Source organism: Acipenser ruthenus, chromosome 45, assembly GCF_902713425.1.
Source record: "Acipenser ruthenus chromosome 45, fAciRut3.2 maternal haplotype, whole genome shotgun sequence".
In the NCBI taxonomy this organism is placed as follows: domain Eukaryota; kingdom Metazoa; phylum Chordata; class Actinopteri; order Acipenseriformes; family Acipenseridae; genus Acipenser; species Acipenser ruthenus.
Window position 1 is genome coordinate 7,782,530 of NC_081233.1, and position 17,456 is coordinate 7,799,985.

Consider the following 17,456-nt stretch of genomic DNA (forward strand, 5'->3'; position numbering starts at 1 on the left):
TAACAGAATGGTGAAGCGACTCACCAGAACGGAAAACACCAAATTGCTCGACTGCGTGTGTCTGATTCAGGTGTTTTTTTTTTTTGTTTTTTTTTTCAAACGCTCAAACAATTTCCAACTTTTTGTAGCAAGAGCAATGTGCCTCAAGACACTCTCGCGATGACAAGTCGCTTTTAAAAAGACCAATAAGGCATTTGAATTTAAGTTTGATGATGATGAGTTATCAGGTTTCAAAACAGTACTTTATCAGTTGCGATCGAATCGCTAGCGGTGCCAAATAATGTGTTCTTTTAAGCGAAGTCCCTGTTCCTTTAGGATCTCCAATGGGAAAAATCCGTTTCACCACAAGGGTGTTCTGTTAGGCGAAGTGTTCTTGGGAGGTGGTCCTGTAGGCGGATAAATGTATAAATACAATGTTCTGCTTTGCTCGGATTAGGTTATGTTGATGCGATTTTCGATTTTTTTTCTTCTTTATTAAATATATTATTATTATTATTATTTATTTCTTAGCAGACGCCCTTATCCAGGGCGACTTACAATCGTAAGCAAATACCTTAAGTTTTAATACGTACATAAGTTAGAATTTATGTACGTCTTTAAAGTTTCGGGGCGTATTGAACCGGTGTAATTTCAAACAGATTGTGAATCGATAAACATCTCTTCTGTGTACCACAGACTAGCAGTTGCTTCACCTTTGGCTCTCTATACTCCAGCGATTAGTCTGTGCATGCATCTCAACACGATCAAGTTCCTTTCACTTTGCACCAAGAACACGCCTTTCGATCACATTGGAATTTGACAGCCTACCTTGATTCATTCCCATGGTTTGATCGGAGTGTTTCATCCACTTTCGAAGCTGGGCTGGTGTGGAGAGTTTGATTTTCTTCCCTTTGATGTTGAAGGAGACGCCAGGGCAGATTTCAGTGCTGGCATCGTCAGACTCACCAGAGGATGATTCCTGGTCATCAGAATCATCACCATTATTGTCCGCTTCACAGTCTCCGTCCAGCTCTGCTCACATGTCTTTGTCTGATATCCACTTGCAATTGCTTATTTCTGAACGTCTTAATCAGAGAGATGCTGTTACTGGCAGAAAAAAATGAGCCTCTGCTAACCTCTGCCTTGTGCACATTTGTAGAAACCTTGTTTATAAACATCTCTCCAGACAGGCGCAGCCATTTCCAGACATAATAATAACATTACAAATGTAATAATAATAGTAATAATAATGATTATTTTCTTCAGGCTTACAAAGCTACATAAATAAACACCTCGGGTGACCCGAGACATTATGTTTGGATCAGTTCAAAAAATAAAAAATAAACGTATCAGACTTCTTATTCTCTGTTTGTAAGTTCGTGACCCCAAGCTAGGAAAAGTCTTAAAAAATACTGTAAGGGGGGCGGGGGAGTTACATTTAAGGTCACTGGAAACCAGTGCCAGGTGAAATAGACTCGAAACATGACGGTTAATGGAGATTTCTTCATTGTGAACTACCAAGCTTTGATAACCAGTGTATACAGTGTAAAATCACCCACCGGCATACATTCATTAAATAGGTTTATAGCTATACTTTATAAATGGCGGATGTTTCTTATTTAAAAGACGACACTGTCATGCGCAAACCATATGTCAATTTTAAAGCCATTTCCAAAGGGAATGAAACGCAGTAACGATATAAAACTAGCAAATAAAACCAAATACTTTGGTAACATTTAAACTAAGTATTATTCTAAGCAGTTATACCGTTAAAAATATATGCCATTACCCTCTTATCTTTACCTTCTCACTTATTCATAAACCCATAAAATACAATAAGGTTTTCCAGTATAATACACGCCTGGTTATTATTACTGTATGGCAGGCCATCTGGGTCAAAAACGTCTACTGTTCCACGTTTCAAATAAATGACTACGCGTTTTGTTAACTACACCTGATATTATTTTTACTACACGTACACATTTGGGCTAATCAGTTCTTAGAAATGAAATAAAAGCCAATATATTTAAAGTAAGTATACGTGTACTATATAATGATCCAATGCAAAGTCCAATTTTTTAACTTCAGCTTGTATAATATAATATTTTTATATGCCTTGCCAATTACGTCGTGCATAATATTAAGCGATTACCAGCGAATACGTTGATAAGCCACTGATGTAAAATGACTAGAGGAAATAGTACCAATTCAAAATTGGTACGCGTAGACATTTCTGTGCTCCGATTGGTCCAAATGAGTAGGCGTAGCGAATATTTGGAAACGTGTCGTTCGCGGTGCATGTTTGACCCAGCTGGCCTGCCGTATCGCCGTGCAGTCAGCGTGTGATATTTCACATGTCGCCCGCAGTTCCCGAGTCGAGCCGCGATTGGTCGGCGCAGGGTCAGGTGGCGACTCCGCGGGCACAGAGGCGCGCTCCCGGTGATAAGCACGCGACGCCTCCATCCGGGTCTCCGACACGGACTCACTCTGCATCATGGCGGCTTTAGGTAAGGATTGTGTGAGGGAGCCGCGCCGGGCCGGGGCGCGGAGAGAAGCAGCGCGGCGCACCGCTGCGAGACGCGGTTTAACGTGTTGTCTGAGGCGGGAGGGGGGGTGTAAATCCCGGTCTGTGTTTTTACCGGGGCGGGGAAGGTTGTGGTCTTGTGTTCAATAGACGCGGCGGCCGAGCCGAGGGGGAGACGGAAAGGTGGGGGGCGCTTTGCCGGATACTGTCCCTCCTATCTGCGCCGCAGTACGCAGGCGCCTCTCGGTCGCTGCCAAATAGAGATCCCGCTTGAGGCTGCTAGATTGTGTCCCGCCTTGCCGCTTAGTTGTTGCGCAGGCTGGTGATCCGTCTTGCCGTATTGTGTCCTCCAGACCTGGGGGTCAGGGCGCAGGCGCCGAGCTGCGTGTCGCCCTACAGCGCAGGCGTGTGCTGACGGGTGAGGGGCGGTGAGGTACTCCCCACGTGTAACTTGGGTGGGGAGAGGAACAAGGGAGGCACGGATTTAGAAAGTGGGGTGTTAATAGGGCACCCAGGTTCCCCGATCCGACCCGTGGTCATTCTGTCGTCGCTATAGCGACTCGCATGTCAAACTGTCCCGGGACAAGTCCTGAGGAGGATAAGGGGCCAGTATTTAGCAAGACTGCGCTGATGCTGCTGTAGCTGTTAAAATCAATGGCGTAGGCCTATATATATATACCCATAGCAAAATCCCCCTGACCATTAAGTAACAGGCGCACAGCGTCAGCAAATGTTTGCCTGTCCGCTGTAGACGTTTTTAAACCGTATCTGCGTCTTAGTTATACCTAGATGTTGGCGCAATTCTGTCTAGACGTGTTCATTGAGTCGAGCGAGGAGACAAACATTTTCGAGCAAACTGCAAAATAAAAAAACAACGCGATTTTACTGGATATCTATATATCTCTATATATATATATATATATATAATCGTTAGACGTAAGTGATGTGTACGTTTTGTGTGCTGTCGGTTTTGTTTCATATCTTGTACAGTATCTATAACCGATTTGTGAAATTTAGTTGCATTCAGGCCACGCATGTAAAGTACTGCCTGACTAAGCCATTTTGACAAAATGGAAGGGAGTGGGCAATTTTATTAAGCATTGGGCTTTATTTAATAGTGGAGGCTTTTTTTGTTGTTTTTAACTGGAATGCAAATGCTGTACCAATGTCATTTTTTTAATTTATTTACTAACAAACATGCCGTCGCAAACTTGCAACAGTCCAGTGCATTTCTGGCATCGCAACGTCTTTGCACCGTGTTGTGTAATTTCTTTACAGATTGTGCTGACGAACCATTGCCTCGCTCGCTGTCAACACAATGTTGCTTTCGCTCTCTGACCGAACTTTTTTTTTTTTATCCTGCTTTAAGTGATCAAGTCATAAAAACAAATTGCCCTTTGTGCAGTGCCACTACCTAGCGCAGTGTATAAATTGTGCTTGCAGTTTTTATTGCCTCTTGTTTTGTCAGTTGTAGCTTCATTACTTTTGTACAGCTTTTTCTTATAATGCTGCTGTTGCAAGCAAACATTCCCTTTGTGAGCCTTGATAATGTCGGCGGTTGCCCATCATTTGGTCTCCCTACTGCAGCATTGTCAAGTGGCTACCAGGCTATCAAACCCTAAGGAGTGGTGGCCACAAATATTGACTTGGGCTTAATATTTGGAAGCAGCTTTTTTATTTCGTTCCTCTTTTATCCCATAAAATCTCTACCATCTCTACAATATAGACTTCATTAGCAGGCTTGGGTTGTACAGGACTGTGGAATCTATTCTAAAGCACTGGCAGGGAAGGTCTAGTATTTGCCCGGTGTATTGCTGTGTACACTTCTCATGAAATAATGACTTGATAAGTAAAATAATTATTTGGATTGCTCTGCGTATAGCGTAGGCTATACAGTGCAGTGTGCTTCTGAAGAGGATACGGTTTATCTTGTCGTTACCCGCATATTGAATGTGGGGTGGCAAAGCCATATTTGATATGCCTTTTATCATCTTGCATAACTTAAGGACTGGAAGAAAGCATGCCCTGGTGTTCAAATGTCTACGGCTGGATTAAAGTAGAGCGGAAGGGGTTCTCAAGGCTGAAGCCATAAGACACAGTATAGAAAAAGAGAGAACTGCACACGCCACTGCACTCCAGAAATGTGTGTCTTCAATTCATAAATACATATCACCAAGGTTTTCACAACATAAGTGCCTTCGTCGGGGTGTAAAAACCTAAATGCAAAATGCACCAGACACCAGCAAAACTGTTAATAATAATAATAATAATAATAATAATAATAATAATAATAATCAATCAATCAATCAATAAAAAATTGTGAATGGGCATGTTGTATTTTAAGATATTAACCTTATTTTACTGAATTACCCACCCTCCCCCAGCTGCCTTTTGTAGCTTGTCTTTTTCATAGGTGGTACAAACAGCATCTTGATGCACTTGCATTCCCCCCCCCCTTGGCACAGTATTAATGACTGTTGTCCACAGTCCAAATGGCATCTAACATCTCCCTGCACAAACAGTGGTCAAGCCCCTTTGGTTTATTGCTGCCATGCCATATTAAAAGAGCCAGTTGCAATTGGATGTGTTTGTCATCCCAGATAAAACTGAGATGACAAACACAGTTCCCATTTGACATAAGTGTCATCAGAGTTTGTGAAACACGAATTACATCGATAAGAACGGAGCACATGCGTTGAGAATTAGGGGTGTGACGGTACCCTAATGTCTCGATACGATGTCTATCGTGATGTGCAACTGCAGGTGCTGGTCCTGATGGGATACTGGTGTGATACCTCAAATGCTCATTTTAATGAGGGACCATGGAAACGTCACTTGAATTATTCTTGTTGTGTTTAAGATGAAAGCAAGGAGATTAGTTTCGGCAGTGGAACCTTCCACGTTGCTAAGCCAGGACAATATGTGGCAAGCTGAGATAAGCAGGCAGGCCTCAATATGGAAGCTGCACATGTGCTTGTCTCCCTGCCATATGGTGCTCTATCTCCCCAGGACCTGCTGTCTCCTTTATTCTATCTGTGTAATAATGCAGAATGCAATCCTAATTTATTTGTATTAAGAATTAGCTGGTGGTTTAGTAAGCTTGATTGATGAGACTAAGCAGTGTGAATACAGTGCTTGTGTATCTTGTGTAATAGCAGGGTCTGCGAGACAGCCCTGTCCAATATGAATTCTCTCTGGTGAGACCTCCTGTATATGCAGTTCATGTATTACACAATAGCTTAATAAACTAAGCTAAAACAACAGTTTTCAGCCCTGATTTGTAAATATACCTTTGGCAACATGAAGACTTTGGTGTATTTGGATTTTTTTTTTTTTTAACCCTCAGATTGTTTTAAATGTCTTTTTATAATATATAGGTTATGGCCTCTAGGCTATCCTTGAGCACAGATCTCTTGGAAGCGTGGTAAATGCTTTTTCATTCCCCTGGCCTTGCCGCCGATGGCAGAGGGTTGGGCTCCAGTGCTGTTTGAGATAACGTTGGCTTGCCCTCCGCCCTTGTGGTGTGGTGGCCGGGGGAGCTTGTGGGCGTGCTGTGCACTGTAGATTTTCTGGAAGACGAGTCGTCAGGTGCTATACTGTCTCTCCCCAGGCTGTGGGCCAGTACTGTGTCTCACTGTTGTGTTTGCTTGTCTCTCTCTCTCTGTGTAGGTAAGAAGAACAAGAAGAAGGGGAAGACCCTGACTCTTACCGACTTCCTTGCGGAGGACAGTGGGAGCAACAACACCTCAAACTACCCGCCCGTCAAGCCCACCAGCTGGGCCGACGAGACAGATGACCTGGAGGGAGATGGTGAGTGCGGGGGCAGGTAGAAGATTGGTGGGTGTGGGGTGATCAGGGGGGGCACGCTACTAATTCGACGTGGCTGGAACGGTTTGGAAAGAGTAAAGATTTGTGGAGATGGGGAAAATAAAGTGGCATGTGTAGGATTGTCAGACAATCGCACGACTAGAGAGACTAGAAATCGCCCTTGGCACCGGTCGCACAGATTGAAGTGTGCACCAGCTTTTAAAAAGGGTGGTGGATACCTGCATGATCAAGAGCATACCAGTTCAGATCCTAGTAAACCTAATATAAATGAGGCACGGGCTAGGATGGAATTGGTGATGAGGGGATTATAGTTGTGTTTTATTTATTTCTCTTTAACTCCCAGTGTCCACCTCGTGGCACACCGAAGAAGACACGTACCGCGCGCCCGCGATCGACCGCTCCATCCTGCCCACAGCCCCGCGCGCAGCGCGCGAGCCCAACGTGGATCGCTCCCGCCTCCCTCGCGGCCCCCCCTACACGGCCTTCCTGGGGAACCTGCCCTACGACGTCTCGGAGGAATCTATCAAGGAATTCTTCAGAGGGCTCAACGTGAGTGACCTTCCGCAGCCTTTCGCCCGATGTGTTGGCTTTGGATGTGTTGATAGTTTACAGCTTCAACTTCAGCGCAGGTGTTGAAACAGATTTTACGTGAATGCAGCCCAGGTATGGGGGTTGGCCTTAGTGTTCTCCATTCTGCACACACGCAATCTAATACAGTTGCAGTGTTTTAATACATAATTTATAATTATATGTGTGTGTTTTGGTTTTTTTTGTGTTAAGTTTACACATTCTTAATACTACATTTAATTAAATGGGAGTTGACTGCCATGTGACTTTAGACACTTTGGCCTGAATAAATCAAAGTTGATGGCGCTTCCATAGCTATATTTTATAATGGCTATGGTGCAGCCATAATTTTGGATTTAATCCAAGCACGTAGGCTGTCCGGATGGGATGTTGCAAGTTAATTATACATAAATAACTTCCAATTACTATATTGCATTATTAGCCCCCACAGGAAGACTACATAAATCAGTGTGTTTTTTTTTTTAAATTGGAGAGGAGTGCTAACCTTGCCTCTGTTTTGTTTTTTCCCCCCACCCCACAGATTAGCGCTGTGCGTCTGCCCCGTGAACCCAGCAACCCCGAGCGGCTCAAAGGGTTTGGGTATGCAGAGTTCGATGATGTGGACTCAATACTGAGAGCACTGACCCTCAACGAGGAGGTGAGGGGGGCGCAGAATATTTGGGACAGTGGGCCACATGCACTAAGCATTTATTCTAGTGCAACATGTTGAGCTCTCTTGTTATAAAAGGAGTAGGGTTGACTGTTGATATTACCAGCCAAAGAACATCACGAGAATATGTTGGTGAAACTGCAACAGGAAATTCTGCATCACAGAGCAAAAGGGACACAATATAAGAGCCTACAGACCTGAGAGATGTTTGGGAACTAAACTATTCTGCCCATCAAGACCAGTCCCTTCTAAACACAACATGTGTTCCTGCTTTTTTTATAGTACAGAATGTGATTTTTATTTAGTTTTTTAGTATTTTTGGAAGCTACTGCTTCACCTGGTTGGATGTTTCTGATAATTAAAATAAAATGGAGGGGTGGTGCTACAACCATTATTAACTGGTGACCCCCCCCCCCCCCCCCCGTTGTGTTTCAGAACCTAGGGAACCGAAGAATTCGGGTGGATATTGCAGACCAGTCACAAGAGAAAGGTACGTTGTGGCGGTCCCATTCCTCCCATTATGCTGATCTGTATCTTGTATATCATCAGCAGGAAGGTGTCTCGCTGAATCCTGTCCCCTACTGTATGGGTTTGCCCTTGGTGGGGGTCACGCTGTAACGTGTCTGCAGTTTAGATTTACTGCAGAGTTGCAGATTTCCATCGGGTATACAGAACATGCCACGTCATTTTGATATGCACTTTTTATTTCTAATATTAATAGCATGTGAACCAATACTTTTGTGTTATATAATAGAACACTCTTCATGGTCCTTTTAAAAGTTTGCCATTTAGTTTCCACATCCCCTTCACACTTGGGGGAATGGTGGTGTGGGCTAGTGGTTAACCAGACTACATCCCCTCACTCCCAGTCCCTCGTCTTTTAAAGGTGACTGGGAGAAAGGGTTGTGTGGGCTAGTGCTTAGAGCTAAGGGACTGGGAGGAGAGGGCCATTCTTACTCATGGCCAAGAGAAGTCTGGGACAACCAAGACTTTAAAATCCAATTGCATTGCGTTCGTGAATGCAACACAGTAAGTTATAATAAGTTGTATTCGATCCTCTCCCGCAGAGCGAGAGGATCGCTCGTCTGGCTGGGACCGCGACAGGAACCGATCAGACGGAGGTCCTGATAAGACTGACGGGGACTGGCGGGCGAGGCCGAGCGCAGACAGCGATGACGCCGGGCCACGGCGTGGTGGAGAGGATTCCTTCGGGGAAAGTAAGTAACCGGGAGGGTTATTGAAAAGCCATAAATATTTGCTACCAAAAATATTTGGCGTATCGCACCCATAAAACATATTTTGCTCCAGAAATGTTGACGACTTGTTGCAATATACAAAGTATGTATTGTTAGTGGATTTTGATATTAGTGCCACATGTTTGCATTTTTTTTCATACGCCCAAAAATTCCACTTCTAGTTTAATAGGTAAAAAGATATAATGAACTACTTCAGGCTCTGGATAGAGGTTTAATTGGTTCAGTTAAACAATTTAGAACAGGGTTGGAACAAAGAGTGGAAGAGCCAACTTTGGCCATCCCTGTATTATACATTTATGCTGGGCTTGAAACTCTCACTAGCCCTGCTAGATTTGACAACTTCCCTTGTTCTTTAAAATGTTTCCAGAAAAAAAAAAAAAAAAAACAGGCCCCTGGTAAATCTGAAATGACCGCTCGTCTCATCACGATGCAAGTCTGTAGGTTTTACCAATAGGATTAGTTAATGTTCAACTGTTGGTTGGTTCTTTCGTCAGTAGTTCTACGTCATGTATTGATGTGGTCATGCTTGTTGATACCAACATTATTATTATTATTATTATTATTGTTGTTGTCATTTATTTAGCAGATGCCTTTATCCAAGGCGACTTACAGAGATTAGCAGAGACTAAGGTGTGTTAACTGTGCATCAGCTGCAGAGTCACTTACAATTACGTCTCACCCGAAAGACGGAGCACAATGAGGTTAAGTGATTTGCTCAGGGTCACACAGTGAGCCAGTGGCTGAGCTGGGATTTGAACCGGGGACCTCCTGGTTACAAGCCCTTTTCTTTAACCACCGGACCACACACTTACTTACCTTTGTCTATAAATCTCAATGAGTGAAATAAGAATAAAACTGTGCCGTGCCAAACAGGTTTAAAGTAGTGTAAGGATGGTCCGATAGTAACCGCGCCTCTCGCTCTCTCTCTCTCTCTCTCCTTCTCCCTGCCCCAGAATCGCGGGACCGCTTCGACCGCGATGGCCCGCGCAGAGACGACAGGTATGAGGGCGGACGAGACAGAGACCGGTTCAGGGAGCGGTATGATGACCGGGACCGCAGAGACTACGATAAAGCAGGTCAGTCAGTGTTCAGAGCGGGGAAACCAGGGGCAGGATCGGAGACCCGCGTGGCAACGTGAACCAGTCCTCGTGAAATCAGCGTCAAACACGCTGGGCTAGGAGTTACACACGGGGGTATCAAATCGTGGGGTTTGTGTTTTGTTTTGCTCGCACCTAAAAGTGTGCATTCTGTCTCCTGAAGGCCTTGAAACACAATGCAGCTTTTCAGGACAGCTAGTTGATGTGCTGTGTGGACATTACTATGTGTGTTTTAGTGCATCGACTGTATGCAGGCTTGCCGTATTGTGTGTGTGTGAAATGAGAGTCTTTATCAACTGAGCAGGCCAGGCTATGTTAACGCTGTGTGTGTGTGTGAATGAGAGCTCAGCTCTTTCTTAGTAGCAGTACTGCGGTGAGACCCAGCCGATCCCTAACCGAATGCAGACTCTTCGACAGCCTTTGATTCGCGTGGCGGGGGCCGCCGGGCCTTCGGCAGCGGGTTCAAACGGGATTACGACGACCGGCGGGACGACTTCCGGGGCGGCAGCGATCGCTACGGAGACCGCGAGGACCGTTTCGAGAGGCGGGAGGAGCGCCCGTCCAGGGACGAGAGGCGCGAAGAGAGAGGTGAGGGAGGAAAAGGGGGGATGATCTACCTGGAATAGTACGCTAGCACTGCACCCAGTCCTGAACTTCATGTTTTTGAAATGACCAGGTTTCAGAACTACACAGTTTTTTTTTTTTTCCTGTTTTTTAACACTTATTAGTGCTAAATTTAGAAACCCTAAAAGAAGAAACTTAAATTCAGTGACTGACGTTTCTAGATTTATTTATTTTTTGGTCTTTTGCTCACTGTGTGTTTTCCTGGCAGGTCCAGTGCAGAGACCCAAGCTGAACCTGAAGCCCCGCAGCGTCCCGAAGGAAGAGGAAACCGCGGGGCCTCCGGCACAAACTGGCCGCGCTTCCTCCATCTTCGGGGCTGCCAAGCCTGTGGACACCGCGGCCAAGGAGAGAGAGGTGGAGGAGAGGCTGAAGAAAGAGCAGGAGAAGCTGCAGAGGCAGCTTGAGGACGACAAGGGCAGAGTCATCGAGCGCAGGCCTCGGGAGAGGTGAGAGGAGCTGTTTGGGGGTAGAGCTGTGGGGCTGGCAGGGAGGTGGGTTGGTGCTTAAAGCTGCCGGACTGGGAGGTGTGTGGGTTGCTGGTTGGAGCTGGAAACTGGGAGGGGGATGCAGTGTGGGCTATTTAGATCTGAAAGACTGGGAGGTAGGTGGTGTAGTTAAATGTAGACTACATCACTTCCCTCCCAGACCCTCATCTTGACTGTGTGGGCCAGTGGTTTGAGCTAAGGGGCTAGTAGGTTGGGCCATTGTTGCGCCTTGCCAACAGTTTGAAAAGATCTGCTGTGTGATGATTGTGTGTACACGTGGGTCTAGCCGCACTGGTATCTGTGTAACACCTGTGTACCCTCCACCCTTAGACATCCGAGCTGGCGCAGTGAGGAACAGCCTGCTGAGCGGTCGCGGACAGGCAGCGAGTCCTCCCAGCCAGGAAGTACTGGCTCCACCGCTGGGCGTGGTAAGGCTCTGCCAACGTTTCTGGTCGCACATGTGATTAGAACTGAGGGACTAACCTCTGGGAAAGCCTGTGTTTAAAAAATAATTATTCTTTAGACAGGTGTTTATTTAGACGTCTGTTTAGTCAGACGTTTACTGTTTTTTTTTTTTGTAAACTGCCTTACAGGTTCAGATAAAGCACAAGTAAGTGTGTATATACATTCATTTCTCATATTCATAAACAATTTTTTTTTTTAAACATAAATTAGGGCTGTCAGTCGCTTCTGCGATTAACACGTTAATTTTTTGGGAGGTGAATTTTAACGCACGTTACTCGCACTCCTCTGTCCCTCTTAGCATACCGTAATCACTGTGGCACCATTTCAATACACTGGCGTGCATGCCAGGATTGAATGAGTGGAGTCATTGTTTGCATGTCAAATTAGTCACGGAACCGCATTATGTAGCAAAGCACTCAAACTGAAAGACTTGCGTGCTAAACATGCTTTCACTTCTCAAAATACAATAACAAACGAAACCCGTCAGTTTCGACAGAGTAATTTTTTTCAGGATCGCTGCAAACCCATGAATCAAGCCAAGTACACGACTATAACCAGTGCTGTTGCAAAGTGGATAATGAGTAAAAGAAACTAAAGGAAACGGATCATTTTAAATGCAGTAAGGTGACTCCCTTGTGATTTTAGCAGATGGTTCAAACAATTTAACAGCAAATGCTGGAGTGTAACAAATCTAAAACTATATAGAGGGGCCAACAAATAGGATCCAGAAATAGGAAAACAGGTTTTTTATGCTGGGTTGTTTTTGTGAATGATAATAATATCAGTAATGAAACAAACTCAAATGAGATGGATGCAGTAATTGTATCAATTAAATATGCAATTTTAAAAACCAAGATTAACTGAGATTAATGTTTTTAATCTCTTGTGATTTGTTTTTAATCGCTTGACAGCCCTAATGGTAAACGGGTGATCTTTATAATTATTATTATTTATTTCTTAGCAGACGCCCTTATCCAGGGCGACTTACAATTGTTGCAAGATATCACATTATTTTTACATACATAATACAATATGCATGTTTGTTTCACATGTTAATGGCCAAGTTGGATTTTAGAAATACTAAAATAAAACACTGTCACTTGTCCACTGTCCCTGCCGGTGGAGAGTTGTATGTGTGCACTGTATCTCACTTTACCCGCCCCCTGTCTGTCTGCCTCGCAGCCACACGCCGTAGAGAGAGTGAGCGCTCGGTGGAGAACGAGGTGTTCAACCGCGAGGAGGACCCTCCCTCACCCGGGACACGCCCCCCCACAGCCAAGCAGGACACCCTGCCTCTGAAAGTAGTGCCGGCGCCCCCGCCCAAGGAGAACGCCTGGGTGAAACGCCCCACCGTGTCTGGAGGCTCCAGCGACCAGGACCCCCGCTCTCCAGTGTCGCCCGGCGGCAATGCACCGCCAAGCTTCACCAGGTACGAATTTACTCTCCCCCTCCTTGTTTTCATAAGCGCCGTCTACTCAAGATCGAGGAATCGATTCTCAAATCCTGTCTGTGTACAACTAAGTTTTGCATCACCCTATAGAATTAACTCATTTTGCTTCATAAAGACAAAGGAATCCTGCTGAATAATGTCACGTTAACATATTGAATTAAGTACCTCTTTGTAGTTTTCCGTATGTGTGTGTGGGTTTTTTTTTTTGTTTGCTTAGTTTGCTCCCTGTGTTAAAACTCTGTCCTCCTCCTTGTTTCCCTTTTCTCTAGACAATCAAGCTCTCCCGATGGCAGTGTGTCCCAGAAAGGAAGAGGTACCAATTCCAATACAGACTTTCCTGCCTTAACTTGTGTTGGCAAGCACTTTGCACACCTGTGATGTGTTACACCTTTGCAACATCTACCGAATTCTGGCTGCATTTGAAAATACCTCAAACGTACACCCCGCCCCAGTATGCTTCATTCAACACACAAACACCGCTGCTCAAACACTGACATGGTTTGAGCCACTTGATCAGTGAACTGGGCTGTTGCACCGGATGTTCACAGAAAGGGTTAATTTTGATCTCTGTTGTGCACACACTACGCTAAGGTCAGGAATGTGTGTGCACACATCCACAGTTCGCTAAACTCTGTGTTGTCGGGGCGGGTGGGGTGGAGGGGTGGGGGGTCGCAGTTTCTCAAACGTGGTCGGTCCAGTGGAAACTGCAGCTTTGGTTTCCCTCTACTATTGAATTTGGTACAGCGTTCTCCAACTTTACCCTGTTGCGCATGAATTGGAGATTTCACATTTCATGAAGAAAAGTGCCTTGGTAAATACTGCAGCTTTTCTTCCAGCAGTCAGAAATTGAAGCATCGTTTTAAAACGCTCGTTAAACATCTTTGGGTCTGGGTGTCCCGTCTTTGACATCATTTGGTTGACAGACTTGACATTTTCTTTTAGTGTTTTATTTTTTTTATTTTTATTTTTTTTAACGCCAGTAATTGGTCTTTTTCGGGGATATCTAGTTCATGCACGCTGCCTCTGGTTTAAAGCTGCTAGCCGCCTCGTCTCATTGTCGGGCTCTCATTCCAGATGAGAACCGGTCAGACGGTGTTCGACGGGACAGACCCCCTGCGAAAGGGAGGGGGGGCTCTGCAGGTCCCGGGACAGGGAGGGGGCGAGGAGAAGGAGCAAACAAAGATCGACGAAGGGAGGCAGACAGGTCAGCTACAGCTCTCCACTCATCTCAGGGGGGGGGGGGGGGGGGGGATTAGCCTAGCTTCCCTTAGGTGTGGATTAACCCTGGTACCGTGTTGGAAGAACAGGTAGCGAAGAAAGTTGCATCATTTCTCCTGTTTGTTTTTTAATTGAGGGCTGGTTTCGGCACCGAGAGACTTCTAACATTTTTTCATTACATTTTTTTAGTATTTCTGAATTAAGCACCTGTCTTGGAAGACCTAATGAAAGATGGTCCAAGATTAGCGATATCTGAAACCAGACGAGGAGAGCTTCAAAATATTCTAGTGACAATATATTAAGTGGGAAATGGTTTTCACGATAAATAATAAATAACACTGTAACAGGGTTAAATCAGGAATGGATCTAGCAGCAGTGTAGCGCCATTTAAGATACTGTGCCACACCACTTTTGCCTTTTCATGTCCTTAGTTTGAATCTGGCAAGTGAAATTTAATTTGGTGCCTCCTGTAGCAGCTAGTCTTCATCACAAAATCACCGTGCAATTCCTAATGGGGATGCAACAAACCTAGCAGGGCTTTTCCCCCTTTGTTGTTTTATCTACACCCCTGCCTAAATAAAGATAGTGGCCCTACAAATATATTAATTTATTCTTGCCAGATTGCTGGTTAGACTGCATCTCCTTTTTTAATTGACATGTAGCAGCCATGCTGAGAGTCCTCCGTAAACACTGCAATGCACAGCTCGGGAGACACCGCTGTTTGTCTCAATTCCCATTGAGTGTTTTCCACCTGCTGCCTGTGGCAATACTTTCCTGGAGCTGTTCCATCCACTAGCATGGTGTGCCTGTGTGGTGTGTAGTGTAGCTTAGGAGTTATCAGTACCCCATCTGGGGGTGTGAGTGAAGGGCGGTTTAGGGTTAACCTAGATAACGCTCCGTTCACAAACACCCATCCCAGCATGTTGTTGTCTTATAGGGAAAACCAGCTTCGTCTACCAGCATGCAATAAGCTTGCCTTGGAGCTCTGTCCCCTTTTTAGAATGAGAAGGCGCATGCTCAGTCGCCATCTATAGAAGCCACTTTATCTAAAACAAACCCCCCTCCCAAGTAGACACACTCTCTTAAAGACTGTGTTTCTTTTTCCAGGAAAGACAGCAAGAGGGATCGAGACTCTAAACCAGCACCTGAGCCAAAGAAATACGAGGAATCTCCAATCCCTGTGAGTCCTGCAGTCAGGGGGCAGCCTGTGCTGAACTCGCTGTTGCCTGCTGGCCACGGGCAGTTGCAGTGTTAGCCGGCACTCTGGGCCGTTATTTTCTGTTTTCAATTGCCCATGTAATGCATTTACGATGGAGGTGGGCGGTTTGCCTTTAGAGGGGGGATAAAGGCCCCTGACTACTTCAGTAATCTTCCTCCTTGTTTACATGCAGGGGGAAATTCACTTCTCTGAAGGCACATGTGTACGGTTTATCTGGGGAGGAGTGTCGCGATTTGTTCTCTTTTCAATACCAATGCATTTGGATGGTCTTCCCCCCCCCCCCCCCCCCCTCCCATGCCAAATATATACTTCAGTTTGCAGGAAATGTACCCTCTGACCAGCTGCTTTCTGTTTTTATTATGTATTGATCATTTGGCAATCTTGGTATTTATTTTATAATATTCACATGTCCCAGGGTCATTAATCAGCTGTTTTGTTCCATACTCTTCAGAAAATCCCTGTTCTCATATGTGTTTAAATCCAAGTACCTTGTGTGCTGGTTTTGGGTTAAGCTCCCCAGCTGAAAACCAGGGACATGTGGATTTAAAAAAAAAAAGAATACAAAAATGATTCGTAAAAATATCCGTATTTGTAAGTCTGTGTTTGCTTTGGCTTTTTCCCCCCACTAGGAACATCCCTGAAGGCATCATGCCAAGTGTCTGAATTAAATACAAATGTGTGAGGGTGTTCAAATATTTTAGCACTGATTTGAAATCCTACCATTTCCATTCAGTTTTATGTTTTCATGAGTTTTTGAATGAAATACCAGGTAGGTAATATTCCTCTGTGCAGTGAGCTGACATAAACCCAGGAATTGTGTGGCTGTCTTATTGGATCCCGAATTTTTTTATTTATTTATTTATTTATTTATTTATTTATTTTTTTAAATCTGTGACTGACTTTAGGTAAGAAGTGTTGAAATTGGGGTCCTGTGAAACCAGGCGATCAAACATTTGCTTTTGTTAAGCAGTTTATGAATAAGAAGAAAAATAACGACCCAACTTTAGAAAGTTGTATTGGGTAAAGGCCAGTTCATACTTCAGTCTTTAGACCAGCGGGGAGTTGGTCCATGCGACCTGACCAGCTAGAGTGGAAAAACAATCAGCCCTGGTGAAGCAGTCTCCCTTGGACCGGCAGACAGTGTCAGGACTAGAGACTAGCAATCGCCTTCAATGGTGGTCGCAGGATTAAAGTACGAACCTGCCTTTACAGCAAGAATTTTTTGTCTCGTCTTTTTCATCTTCCGTCTCTTGCTGTGTGGTGTACTCACTGCCTTTTCTCTCTCTCTCTCTCTCTCCACTCAGAAGTTCAGCTCAGCGAGTAAGTTTGCAGCCTTGCTGATGGACGAGGATGTGGATGACAATGCTGAATAAAATCCGTCTGTCTTCGCAGCCGCCAGCCACCACTACCACCTACCGCTTCAAAAATAAACCCAGCCCCCGCGGCACAGGCAAACCGATTCACTGCTCTCCATTCTTTTCAGGACTCTATCTGAAAACTAGAAGACAAAAAAAAATAAGTGACGGACTTGTGTTTTAAAGAAGAAAAGGAAATTGATTAAATATTAATAATTAATAATAAATAAAAAAAGAGGAAAAAAAAACTTAAAGCGAACCCAAACAAGGCTTGGATTGATTCACGTCTTCACAGCAGGATTCCAGTTTACTGTGTGTGTTTGAGAGAGAGAGAGAGAGTGTGAGTGTGTGTTTGTCTCTGTCTCACAGTCTCTGCTGTATGTTGCTGATCTCGATGCCTCCAGCAAGGAAGAAGAGATGGATACGAGGACTGGGACTGGCTTACTGGAGGAGGAGGAGGGGGGGAAGAGAGGGGATGGGGGGGGGGGGGGCTTTATTACTGCTCGGTTGTGTTTTTAACAGTTTGATACTCAGCCGTACTAAGGGGTGGTTTTCTCTGGAGTTATTTATTTTTGTATTTTTTGTTTTAGGACGAGGATTCCTAGGGAATGACGGGTGGAAATGGTTTTATCTTGAGTTTATGCTAACCAGAGAGACCAGTAAAAAAAAAGCCCCCTGCCAACTCCTAAAAACAAAACATCATTTTGTTAGGAACTCCC

At 44.8% G+C, this 17,456-nt stretch overlaps 1 protein-coding gene across 5 annotated transcripts; it reads left to right on the forward strand.

Annotated features, from left to right (window-relative positions):
- Window positions 1–2,305: 2,305 nt before the first annotated feature.
- On the forward strand, window positions 2,306–16,972 carry LOC117967089 (eukaryotic translation initiation factor 4B-like). Of its 5 annotated transcripts, none has more exons than XM_059013163.1 (15): window positions 2,306–2,486; window positions 6,173–6,313; window positions 6,675–6,880; window positions 7,440–7,556; window positions 8,004–8,058; window positions 8,636–8,785; window positions 9,778–9,900; window positions 10,339–10,509; window positions 10,754–10,991; window positions 11,361–11,458; window positions 12,678–12,924; window positions 13,215–13,258; window positions 14,020–14,149; window positions 15,271–15,343; window positions 16,687–16,972. In XM_059013163.1, exons 1-15 carry the CDS (start codon window positions 2,474–2,476, stop codon window positions 16,753–16,755), a joined length of 1,875 nt encoding a protein of 624 aa, XP_058869146.1. In that variant the 5' UTR covers window positions 2,306–2,473; the 3' UTR covers window positions 16,756–16,972. The 5 variants fall into 5 exon arrangements, with proteins under 5 accessions (XP_058869146.1, XP_058869148.1, XP_058869145.1 ...); XM_059013162.1 differs by having other exon boundaries at window positions 2,307–2,486; window positions 10,327–10,509; XM_059013165.1 differs by lacking the exon at window positions 15,271–15,343 and having other exon boundaries at window positions 10,327–10,509.
- Window positions 16,973–17,456: the final 484 nt, after the last annotated feature.

Coding starts and splice junctions, on each gene's coding strand:
- LOC117967089 (XM_059013162.1), top strand. Junction 6,881..7,439: donor AATTCTTCAGAGGGCTCAAC/GTGAGTGACCTT, acceptor CCCACCCCACAG/ATTAGCGCTGTGCGTCTGCC. Junction 12,925..13,214: donor GCACCGCCAAGCTTCACCAG/GTACGAATTTAC, acceptor CCTTTTCTCTAG/ACAATCAAGCTCTCCCGATG.